Genomic DNA, 12,520 nt, shown 5'->3' with positions numbered 1-12,520 from the left:
GATATATTTCCAAGTCAGGATGGTGAGTGACTTGGAGGGGAACTTGCAGACGGTGGTGTTCCCATGTGTCTGCTGTCCTTGTCCTTCTCAGTGGGAGAGTTTGTGGATTTGGAAGGTGCTGTCGAAGAAGCCTTGGTGAGTTGCTGCTGTGCATCTTGTGGATGATACACACTGCTGCCACTGTGCATTAGTGGTGGAGGGAGTGAATGTTTAAGGTGGTGGATGGGGTGTCAATCAAGCGGGCTGCTTTGTGCTGTATGGCATCGAGCTTGATCGTTGATGGATTCGCACTCATCCAGGTAAGCGGAGAGTATTCCATCACAGTCCTGGCTTGTGCCTTGTAGATGGTGGACAGGCTCTGGGGAGTCAGGAGGTGAGTTATTCTTCACAGAATTCCCAGACCTAGATCTGCTCTTGTAGCCATAGTATTGATATATTGATATGGTTAATTCAGTTCAGTTTCTGGTCAATGGTAACCCCCAGGATGTCGATAATGGGGGATTTAGCAATGGTAATGCCATTGAGTTTCAAGGGGATATGGTTAAATTCTCTCTTGTTGGAGATGGTCATTGCCTGGCACTTGTGTGGTGCAAATGTTACTTGTCATTTAGTGGCCCACACCAGGATATTGTCCAGGTCTTGCTTCATTTGGACATGGACTGCTTCAGTATCTGAGGAGTCGCGAGTGGTGCTGAACATTGTGCAATCATCGGCAAACTTCTGATCTTATGATGGAGGGAAACTGCTGAAGACGGTTGGTCCGAGGACACTACCCTGAGGAACTCCTGCAGTGATGTCCTAGAGCTGAGATGATTGACCTCCAACAACCACAACCATTTTCCTTTGTGCTAGGTATGACTCCAACCAGTGGAGAGCTTTCCCCCTGATTCCCATTAACTTCAGTTTTGCTCGGGCTCCTTGATGCCGCACTTGGTCAAATGCTGCCTTGATGTCAAGGGCAGTCACTCTGACCTCCTCTTTTGGGTGGGAATTCCAGAACCTAGGGCTCATATACTTGTAAGAACGACTGCCTACGCATGTAGACCTAGGTGACACCCTCATGGCTCATTGCAAAACATGACTCTGATGGGTTTCCTTTGTAAACTGAGTTTGGAAGAAAAGATTACTGGTCACATTGGATAAATTTTCCCTTTTTGCCAATCGCCTGGGTAGTAATCTGGCATAAAAGATTACTTGCTTATTAAATAGAGCCTGTTCAACATTTATCCATTCATCCACTTCACCCGCTAACAAGGGTATGGCAGATTTACCCCATAGTCTTGACGATTCTCAATAAATGTCCTTTATCACATTCTGCAGACATTTTAGATGTGTGGTCTGAGGAATAGGATTTCTCCATTGTATGATTTCGGTCTCCTAAAGTATCTTTTCATCAAAATCCATCCAGTGGAAGCAATTGTGTTTATTTTTCACATTTCTCACGTGAAGATTAATAAGAAGATACCAGGATAAAGAACTGATTCTAAATATTAAAGAGCCTCCTCAGCAAGCAGAGCTATCGAATTACATGTATATAACATAGAAGGAAGCCTTCCTATTGTGTCTATACAGTCTAGAGTTGCCAACTCTGGCTGCATGTAATCCTGGAGGTGACATCACATGGTTTCCTCCCGCCCACTGCCTTGCCCCCACATTCCCCCATTGGTTACCTGACCCTTCCATTCCCACAATTCCCTGCCTTCTCACACCAATTGGAAAGAAAACTGATTTTTCATTATCTGATTGGATGGTTCTTGTTGGTCAGTCTAACAGCCTTCATGGAGTGGCATTTCTTGTATTGTTATAACTGATGAACAAAAACTTTGAAGTAAATTGTTTCTTTTTAACGCCACAATGATTTTTCTTCTAGCCATGCTCACTGGAGTGTCCTGGATAACAATCTTTAATTCCAAGAGACTCCTGGACAATCCTGTGGGGATTGAAAACCCTGGAGCAGACGTTTTTTTCTTTATTCTGTCATGGGATCTGGGCATCACTGGCAAGGCCATGATTTGTTGCTCATCCTTAATTGTCCTTGATCTGAGTACCTTGCTAGGCCATGTCAGAGAGCAGTTAGGATTAACAGTTAACATTGCTGTGGGTCTGGAGTCACATGTGGACCAGACTGGGTTAGGACGGCAGATTTCCCTCCCTAGAGGGACATTAGTGAGCCAGATAGGTTTTTACAACAATCAACAATAGTTTTGTGGTCACCATTCCTGAAACTAGCTTTCAATTCTGGATTTAGCAATTGAATTCAAATAGCACCAGTTGCCATGCTGCAATTTCTTGCCTCGTGCATGAATTGCTGAAAACTAGTATGCAGGTACAGCAGGTAATAAGGAAGGCAAATGGAATTTTGGCATTTATTGCTAAATGAATTGAGTATAAAAAATAGGGAAGTGTTGTTGCAGCTGTACAAGGCATTGGTAAGACCGCACCTGGAGTACTGTGCGCAGTTTTAGTTCCCTTACTTGAGGAAGGATGTAGTTGCACTGGAGGTAGTTCAGAGGAGGTTCACTAGATTGATTCCAGAGATGCGGCACTTGTCTTATGAGGAGAGATTGAGCAGTTTAGGCCTATACTCGCTAGAGTTTAGAAGGATGAGAGGAGATCTAATTGACGTACATAAGATGCTAAAGGGGATCGACAAAGTAGATGTGGAGCGGATGTTTCCCCTTGTGGGGCATTCTAGAATGAGAGGCCATAGTTTCAGGCTAAGGGGTGGTAGATTTAAATCAGAGATGAGGAGGAATCACTTTTCTCAAAGGGTCGTGAATCTGTGGAATTCACTACCTCAGAGTGCAGTGGATGCCGGGACGCTGAATAAATTTAAGGAGGAGATAGACAGATTTTTAATTAGTAACAGGTTGAAAGGTTATGGGGAGAGGGCAGGAAATTGGAGTTGAGGCCAAAATGAGATCAGCCATGATCATATTGAATAGCGGGGCAGGCTCGAGGGGCTGAATTGCCTACTCCTGCTCCTAGTTCTTAAGTTCTTAATTTGAACCCTTGTCCTCGGAGCATTAGCCTGGGCCTCTGGATTACTACACCACCACCCCCCGTTTACTTATGCAATTTAATATTAATCCCCTTGCTTTAAAATACACAAAGAATCATCGATTAGAATCATAAAATGGTCACACCACAGAAGGAGGCCATTCAGGCTCTTCATGTCCATGCTGGCTGTCTGCAAAATTAACTCAGCTGTTCATATATCCCTGCCCTTTCCCTGTAACTTGCAGATTTTTTTTTAGTTAATTTCTTCAGATAATTATCTAATTCTTTTGTTGAACAGCATGATTGAGCCTGCTTCCATCACACTCTCAGGCAGTGCATTCCAATCCTAACCACTAGCGCCATGAAAAAGTTTCTCCTCAGATCGAAATTGGATCTTTCGCCATTCACCTTTCATTGTTGTCCTCTGGTTCTCGACACTTCTGTCAGATGGGAACAGTTTTTCCCTCTGTACTCTGTCCTGACTTGTGCAGTCGATTGAGGAATAAATATTGGCCAGAACTTTCCTGTTCTTTGAAAGATTGGTGTGGGATCATTTATATCTACCTGACAGGGCGGGCTTGGCTTCAATTTGATGTCTCATCAAAAAGACTGCATCTTCCACAGTGCAGCATCCCTTCAGTAAGTGTCAGCTCAGATTTTCCACTCAGGTTTCTGAGAGGGTCTTGAACCCTCAACTATCTGATCTAAAGGAGAGAATGCTGTCATGAACACTTTAATCACAGAAAATAGCTCGTCTTCAAAGATTAAGAGCGTTCTGGAAGATTGTGTGTTTAAAATACACTGTCCCCTTAAGGGTTAATGCAGGCTAAGCAGTTTTAAAGAAGCTGGAAACCTCTTGACCCTGGTATTCCGTATACAAAAGGGGTCACGTGATAGATTATGGCCCTGAAAAAAACCATGCCTGTGTGTCTAAAAGTTGGGTTTGGTTTTGGTTTTGCTTTGAGAAAAGAACAAAAAATGCTTGTAAAAGGAAGACAGCAGCCTTTTCACAGTCCAGAGCCTGTCTACATCTGTAAGCAAATGGAAGCTGCTCCTAAGTTGCTACATGCTAGAATAGAGTACCTGCAAGTGTTCCTCAAATCCATCCAAAAAAGCAGTGTAAGGGCCATTAACTCTTTTGCGGGGCAGCACTGAGACACCATACAACCCGGATGCCATTTCAAGGACTCCATCCTTGAACCATTGACTCTTAATCTTTGGCAGAGTTTCTTTATTTTTTTTTGTTTTGTGTATGTGTGCAAGTGAGAGAGTGTTAGGGCAGCTTGAAAGAGTAATTAGTGTCCTGCATGGTGATAAGCTTTGCCTTTCTATTCAACAAGACTGATTTTATAATAAACTAATAAGTTTGTTGTTTATTGAAAGAGGCCTGGTTAAAGTCTCTTTTATTCTGGGTAATAGTGGTGAAGGCAAATGATTAGCCATTTTGGTGATGAATCAAACTTTTAAACTAAAGGTGTGACCTGTGGGGTAGCAGGGAAAGATAAACTGCGCACTCCTCCCACCCTCGTTGTAACAATGCTAACATTGAGCCACAGCTGAAGCCTGGGCCTACTAACACATTTTAGCTGGGATTAGCCGTTACCCAAGGCTAGTGGACCAGCCAATGTGGCAGATTTCTGGATCATCTTCAAAGAGAACAAAAATGCTCCAAAATAAATTCTTCAAAGGGTGTCAGACATAATCATAAGGCCCACAGGTTCTCTTGTATAAGAATCGAGGGTTCTTTGAAGATCGAAAAATAGCTTAGTGACAATTATTTTGTTCCGGACACTGAGGCAAAAATTTGAAAAATAAATTAAAAACTAAGTAGAAAGAATATTTGGTGTTAGTTAGCAGGACTTAGGTTACCTGCCAATTCACACAATATAGTGTAGTGAGCAGTGGTACCACTTAACTCATGACAAATATGTAAAGGAACCACATTATACTCATTTTCCAGTGGAAAAATTATACAACAGATTCCATTCTCTAAGCTTTCTAAAGGGTTTTTCACTGCAATCTTTTCGATGGGTAATTTCCTTCAGCATTCATTCAGTCAGGTGACATATGCTGAATTTTACTCATGAGGCATTCAACACAGTACTTAATAGGACAATATGGGCCCTAGGTGGATGGGTCCAAACACTGCAATCTGCACATCATCACTTAAAAAAAAGAGGACATTTAGCCCAGGAAGCTACAATCTCCAAATAGTATTAGCAAGTCACCAAACTTATCCTAACAAACAGGAGGTTTCTGTATACTCTTAGAGAAATCCTTAAGAAAATTGGGAGGGTACAGAGGTGGTGGGAGATGGGTGGTTTGCTGGGTCATAGGGGAACTTTCAAATCGCCGTCACAGGAAATTGTACATCATCACTGGGAGGAAGAGGTATCAAAGAGCTCGATATGTCCTTTTTTCTTCTCTACATTCTCACAAACAACGGAGATGCTTGCAAACTTGTCCCAGTTTCAACGGTTTGCCTGAAATCAGATAATTATATTATAAACTGAATGAAAATGAACAAGGTAAAGGCATCAGACATCGACTTCAGTTGGCCTATGTTGCAGGTTTCTTAATATTTAAGAAGGAATCACTTTCATTTGAGAAAAGCATCATTTTGGACATGTTAGCCTAGATAGTCTGATACCTTGCAATAACTTGCATTTATATAGCCCCTTTAATGTAACAAAATGATTCAAGCCACTTTACTGCAGTGCAATGAGACAAAGTTTGACACCAACTAACTTTCATAGACATTAGAATAGGTGATTGAAAGCTGGGTCAAAGAAATAACTTTTAAGGGGCATCTTAAAGGAAGAAAGAGGTAAAGCAGCAAAGACGTTTAGAGAAGGAATTCCAGGGCTTAGAGCGTAGGCAGTCGATAGCACAGCTGCCAATGATGGAGCAAAGAAATTCAGGGATGTACAAGAGGCCTGAACTGAGCAAACACAGAGATATCCATGGGTTGAAAGATTACAGAGGTAGACACAATGCCAGATTCAAGTCAAAGTATTTTCTTTTAACTCTTTCACGGAATGTGGGCATCGCTGGCTAGGCCAGCATTTATTGCCCATCCCTAATTGCCCTTGAGAAGGTGGTGGTGAGACACTTTCATGAACTGCTGCAATCTATGTGGTTTAGGAACAACCACAGTGCTGTTAGGGAGGGAGTTCCAGGATTTTGACCCAGCGACAGTGAAGGAACGGTGATGTAGTTCCAAGTATGGATGGTGTGTGGCTTGGAGGGCAACTTGCAGTTGGTGGTGTTCCTATCATCTGCTGCCATTGTCCTTCTAGGTGATAGAGGTTGCAGGTTTGGAAGGTGCTGTCAGAGGAGCCTTGGTGAGTAGCTGCAGTGCATCTTGTAGATGGTACAATCCATGATGGAGGTAGTGAATGTTTAATGTGATGAGTGGGGTGCCAGTCAAGTGGGTTGCTTTGTCCTGCATGAGGTCAAACTGCCTGAGTATTGTTGGAGCTACACTCATCCAGGAATTATGCAGGGGTTAGTTTAGTAGAACAATTCCAGGTGTAGATTTTAATGAGTGCAGGGGCACTTAATCTAGGTGAGAATAGAAAACAACACATGTAAGGGAAGCATAAAGGGACAGAGAAAATTAAAGTGTAGAACAGGGTGACAAAAATTCTGATAGCCATTGGAATAGCTGGAAGCCCAACTCAGCCATTAACAGCCTTTGCCTGGAATATAGAGAAAGAAGACTAAGAGGTGAATGGGAATATTGAAGAGAGCAGAACCTCAGTGCAGGTAAATCAGAGCAGCCCTGAACCCAACTCCATGTTTGGCATACGCAGCTCCATGGCACCTTCATAGACAGCAAGGGGAAGCAGATTCAAGGCTTCGTCAGACAAGTAGAGTCTCCGGCTGTGCCAGCCCTGTGTTGCATGTCAGCTAAAGATGCCCTAGAAACAGATGGCGTAACTCTGCGCCTGGGTTCCCAAGGCCTCTGAAGGCTATTACCGAGGTTGTCATGAGGTAGGCGTAGCATGAAATTCAGACATGGTCAGCTCCATGTCAGCCCAGGCAATTATCTGTTGAACTTCTTTTGTGGCACATCTGGAGGATCTGTCCAATACTATATCCAGTCAGGCATTGGCAAGACTTAGTAAGACATTGGGTCTGATCTTTTCACTTCCTGTACTACGCGTCTGTCCAAAAGAGGTATCCTCATCTCTGACAGTAGGTGTGCCTGTGTGAGAGTGCCATGGGGTGGGCACAAAGACCCTAGTATGGAGCCTGACTTGCTTGATATCTCCTGCTCTTTTTCCAAAATGCATCAGATAGGGAGACTCCCATTGGGAAACTCATTGAGCGTCAGTTTGACTTTGCACAATAGTGTCGTCTAGGTGATAGATAATGAGTCAGGAGTCCATTGCAGCTCCTCGAGTCTACTCCACCATTCAACAAAGATCATGGTTGATCTGATCCTGGCCTCAATTCCAAAACCCTTGACCCGCTGATAGTTCATTCTTTTACATCTCTCCCCATATTTATTTCCATTTGCAGTCAGTTGGGAGAAAGTGAAACGGGTTGGCGACTCATTTTACACTATTGCTCTTCAATTCAGCCATGCTCCAGTGCAATACTGACAGTGCTCAGAGGTGTTGTCTTTCAGTTAAGCTGAGATCAGTTGCTTAATTGGATGTGAAAGGTCCAACTGCACTATTTGAAAGAAGAGCAGTTGAGTTATTCCTTGGTGTCATGGACAATATCTATTCCTTAATCACAAAAATAAAACAGATTATCTGATCATTATCACATTGCTGCTTGTGGGAACTTGCTGTGCACAATTTGGCTGCTGAGCTTCTTATATTACAACAGTGACCACATGTCAAAAGCAAGTGAAAAATGCTTTAGGTCACCTGGATTGTGAACATGTTCCATAAATGCAGGTCTGTCTTTTCTTTAACACTCGGTTACCAATCTGTGCTGCCTTCACCATACCCAATCAGAGCAACTCTATGGATCATTATTGAATTAAGACAGGGTTGAATTCAATAGTGATGTAATTTTCCCTCTGTAACCCTATCACCATCCCACCATTGTCATATAGCCTGCCAACACTCAACATGGCAAAACAGCCACTTGGGTGAGACACAGGAAGGTACAGGGCACCCTTGAAACCAAGTCTTAGCTTAAGTCAAGCTTTCTAGGAGAAGAAAGGAGGAATATGAAAGTCAATTTTAAAATAAACTTGCCCCGCATCCATAAATTTCACTTGCCTTGAACTGTAGATAAATCCAGTCCAGCTGTGTTGTGACCTTAGTGTACACTCCTGGTTTTCTGGGTCGGGCGCATCCATAACCCCAGCTTGTGATACCTGCTAGCCACCAGACTGACTTCTGGCTTATAACTAACGGGCCACCACTGTCACCCTGCCTCATAGAAAGAAACAGCGTTTGTGCAATGCAGAATAGTTGAACTTAGGTACTAACAATTTAACACCAACTGAAGGAACAAAGGTCTCCTCTATCAGCTGGTTATAATAGGCAGCTCAATCCAATTCCTAATAATAAGCACAGAGCCAAAGGACAAAATGTTCCTTTATTTTGTCACCTCAGCTATGGGAAGCATAGAATGGTTGACATTACAACAAAGGATAATTTCCGGTGGCTGGCCCTGAAGCATAATATTGGGATTGAGTAGAATGATCCTTACTCTACATCTCGTCAGGCTATACCTGACATGGAACGACTGGATGCTGAGTGATTCCAAAAAAGCTCCAATCCCTAGCACCTCACCTCAGTGAACATAGAATTCTCACCAAACAGTTCTTTGGAAAGAGCTGCATGCCATTATTCGAATCAAACAGACTTCAGTGAATTGATGTCCAGGGTTTACTCAGGGAAATCTTTGGTCCTGAAATTCCTAAGGTAGGAGATGGCATGGAGACAAAAACCACAGGGAATGGATCTATAGTAATTAGGAGAAGGATTGGGCAGGAGTTCCAAGAGTTTTCTTTTTCATCCAGAGGGTGGTGTGGGTCTGGAACTCACTGCCTGAAAGGATGGAAGAGGCAGATACCATCATTGCATTTAAAAAAGCACTTGGGCGTGCACTTGAAGTGACGTAACCTACTGGGTGACAGGCCAAGAGCTGAAAGGCAGCATCAGGCCGGATAGCTCTTTTTCGGCTATAACAGGCACAATGGGCCAAATGGCCTCCTCCTGTGCCACAGAATTCAATGGTCCTATGAGAGAAGATGTGGGGTGATGGGGGAGGGGCTGCAGAATTTGGAGCAGGTCCCAGATGTGTTCAATGTTCATACCCTGTTCAAATAGCAAACAAAATTAATTCACCCTCTTCCACACCACTCCCCCGACCCCACCCCCACCCCACATCAAGGGGCCAAGCTTGGGAGTGCTAAGATACTCCTGGAATTTCACTAATTGCACACTCATGAGGTCCAATAGCTCCTTTCAGCCTAGAGATGCGCTGAGTTCACTTGTGTCTAATAAAAAGAAATATTCTCCAAGCAAAGGTCTGAAATCTCAACTACAAAAGGTTAGAAAGAATGAACTTGCATGTAAATATAGCACCGAATGTCCACCTTCCCTCCCAAGTTTCCTCTGCAAAATGGGTGCATGACCATGGGTGCCTTTTAAAATTAAGTTTTCATTCCTAAATTAAATTGAAACTTGCATTTTCTTTTGGACTCAGCATTGATTGTGACATTCTTCTTCCTGTGGAGGGCACCACTTGTCTACCTTAATATTGTTTAGCACTCTTTCCTGCAGTATTACTGTTGCTGCTGGAAAGGAACTTGCGACAAACAAACTGTTAATGATAGGGATTCCTATTGACCAGCAGGCAAATTGAAAGCTGACTCTTCCCTTTCCCATGAAGGTTACCACAGCATTAAACGTTTATGCTATTGGAACCTTCCATGGCACTACATGGGTCATCAACATTTGATAGACGTATCGCCCACCACAGGCATAGGGGATAACTAGCTTATCATTTTCCAAGTTGGATCAGGAATCAGCTGGACAGGGCACAGAATTTTCACTGGGTGCATGGTATGGCAACTGGCATCAACACCATGACCTACCTGGTCATGGCACATGACCATAGAAATATCATCATTTAAGTCAATGCCCATTATCAGAAGGCCAGCTCAAGCCCCACTCCAGAGACTTGAGCGCACAATGCAGGCTGTCATTTTAGTAGTAAAGGAGTGCTGGCTTGTCAGAGATGCCATCCTTCAAATGAGGCATTAAAACAAAGCTATGCCTTCCCACTCCAGTGGATGTAAAAGATTCTGCCAAATTGTTCAAAAGGAGAACAGACACAGTTCACCCGGTGTCCCAGCCAACACTTTTCCCTCAACCTACACATAAAAGCAGATTTTTTTGCGGGATCATACTGTGTACAAATTGGTCGCTGTGTTTCCTATATTACAAAAGTATTGATGTGAAACATTTTGTGACACCCTAAGGCTGTGTAAGGTATTCTATATAAAGACAAGTTCTTTCTTACTTTTTATTACATCCCATCCTATGCCTCTGTCATGCAGTCTCTCTGCTCCCTCCATCCAGGGATCTTCTGCTTTTAGTGGAGGTCAGCTTTCTGCTCCACGGGAACCACCGCCCCCCCCCATTCTTACACCTTCAGTAAAAGGGCAGTTCTGCCCACATTGACCATTGGCCCAGTAATGAAAAGTAAGCAGCCCTTTAAGAACTGCTGCCACTTGGAGATTGCAAACTTCTCCAGTCCTCGAGCCAATCATATGTCTTGCTTACAGCCTGTTTTCTGTGGCTTTGAGACCCTATTAATTGGTGGGGGCGGCGGGGGGAATGCTTGCAATTTTTGATGAGGTCAACCCTACCCTAACCTCCCACCACCAGTGCACACAGTGTAAAAGCTGCGAACTTCCAAAGCTTTATTTTTAATTTCTTGCCTTTTTTAGTGAGCAAAGTAAGCAAGCTGACTAATTGCATTCCTTCCCTGACTGAGGGGTGCCTGGGGTAATGGTGACATTCCCTCTGCATGTTTTCCAGCTAAATTTAGCACAGAGCAGGAATTTAATCTGGAGGGAGGTTTGCTAAAAACACACCACATGTTAACAATACCTGGCATGCATCCTGTCTACCCTCTTCCCAGCCAGCACATATGCTGCGAGGCAAGATGAACTCATAATAACTTAGTTTGCAATCGGTGTGAGCAATGAAAGGCACAATAGCCTTCTGCAGAACTTCAGGTGAAGAGCCTGGTGAAATGAGCAGAAAACATATTAATTGTCCAAGCAACTTTAATCCTGTTGTAGTGGAATCAGCATTATTGGGTTTGTGAGTGTTCCGGGTGGAGGGAAAGGACTACAATCCCTGGCATGCCTGAGAATTCCGGTGCAAGTGCAGGGAGCAACAAGGCAATGGGCTGCACACACTCCACTCGAGTTTCTTTTTGGCAGGGGATGGTTTGGCCAGCCTGCCAGAGGGTGCCTGCGTGGTGACCGGGCACGAAAACACTGACCACAGGGACTGGGGCACAGTGCAAAAGGGAGGCCACGTGACAGGTCATATGGGAGACGTCAGTAGCTCTGCACCATTAAGTGTTGGGGCTCAGGGAAGCCCAGGAGCAGTATTTGCTCAGCACAGCTGAGGAGATTAGAACCCAGAGAAGCCCACGGGGCAGTGTCAGCTCAGTGAAGCTGGAAAGTTGGGACAGAGGAAAAGCCCATGAGCATTGAGACTCTGCTCAGAGCAGTTAGATAGCTGGTGGGATCGTGCCAGTAATTAGATGTTGGGATGCTGCATTGTAAATCCAGTGGGATGCAGTCTTGGGAGAAGAGATTGAGCAACTGGGAGGTGAACAGCTGTTGGGGCAGTCCAAGTTGGAATGACTATTGAGGGAAAGCAGAGGGTAAATCCTCAAAAGAGAGGAGTTGAAATACCTCATGAGCAAGACACAGTTTAAAAAATTTTTGTGATTCACAGCAATGACTGATGTCAGGATGGATTCCTGAGAAATTAATGATTCGCTGCAGTGCAAATTGTATATGGTACACACTGCAGCCACTGTGCACCAAGGGTGAAGGGACTGGATGTTTAAAGTGGTGAATGGGGTGCTGATCATGTGTGCTGCTCTGTCCTGGATGGTGTTGAGTTTGTAGGAGCTGCACTCATCTGGGTAAGTGGGGAGTATTCCATCACACTTCTGACTTGTGCCTTGTAGATGGTGGACAGATATTGGGGAGTTAGAAGATGAGTTACTGACTGTAGAATTCCTAGTAGCCATAGTTCTCTAGTAACCATAGTATTTATATGCCTGGTCCTGTTAAGTTTCTGGTTAATGGTAACTCCCAGGATGTAGATGGTGGGGGATTCAGCGATGGTAACGTCATTGAATGTCAAGGGGAGATTAATGTAAAAGGCAAGTACTATCACCTCACCCCTGGGAGTTCAGCTCTTTTGTCCATGCTTGGATTGAGGCTGTAATGAAGTCTGGAGCTGAGTGGCCCTAACAAAACCCAAACTGAGCATCAGTGGGCAGGTTGTTG

At 43.9% G+C, this 12,520-nt stretch overlaps 1 protein-coding gene across 4 annotated transcripts in view; it reads right to left on the bottom strand.

The window, feature by feature from the left end:
* Positions 1–5,198: 5,198 nt before the first annotated feature.
* The window catches only part of LOC121290848 (transmembrane protease serine 2-like), a 55,516-nt gene continuing 48,194 nt past the window's right edge, over positions 5,199–12,520 (bottom strand). For all 4 annotated transcript variants that reach the window (XM_041211849.1, XM_041211850.1, XM_041211847.1 and 1 more), the window contains 3 exons: positions 11,094–11,230; positions 8,244–8,396; positions 5,199–5,483 (listed from right to left, as the gene is read on the bottom strand). In XM_041211849.1, coding sequence (XP_041067783.1) covers positions 5,472–5,483; positions 8,244–8,396; positions 11,094–11,230 — 302 coding nt within the window. In that variant the 3' untranslated portion in view covers positions 5,199–5,471. The remainder of the gene's footprint in view (positions 5,484–8,243; positions 8,397–11,093; positions 11,231–12,520) is intronic.

Source organism: Carcharodon carcharias, chromosome 18 (genome assembly GCF_017639515.1).
Source record: "Carcharodon carcharias isolate sCarCar2 chromosome 18, sCarCar2.pri, whole genome shotgun sequence".
Classification (NCBI taxonomy): Eukaryota; Metazoa; Chordata; class Chondrichthyes; order Lamniformes; family Lamnidae; genus Carcharodon; species Carcharodon carcharias.
This window is presented reverse-complemented; position numbering and strand designations above follow the sequence as displayed.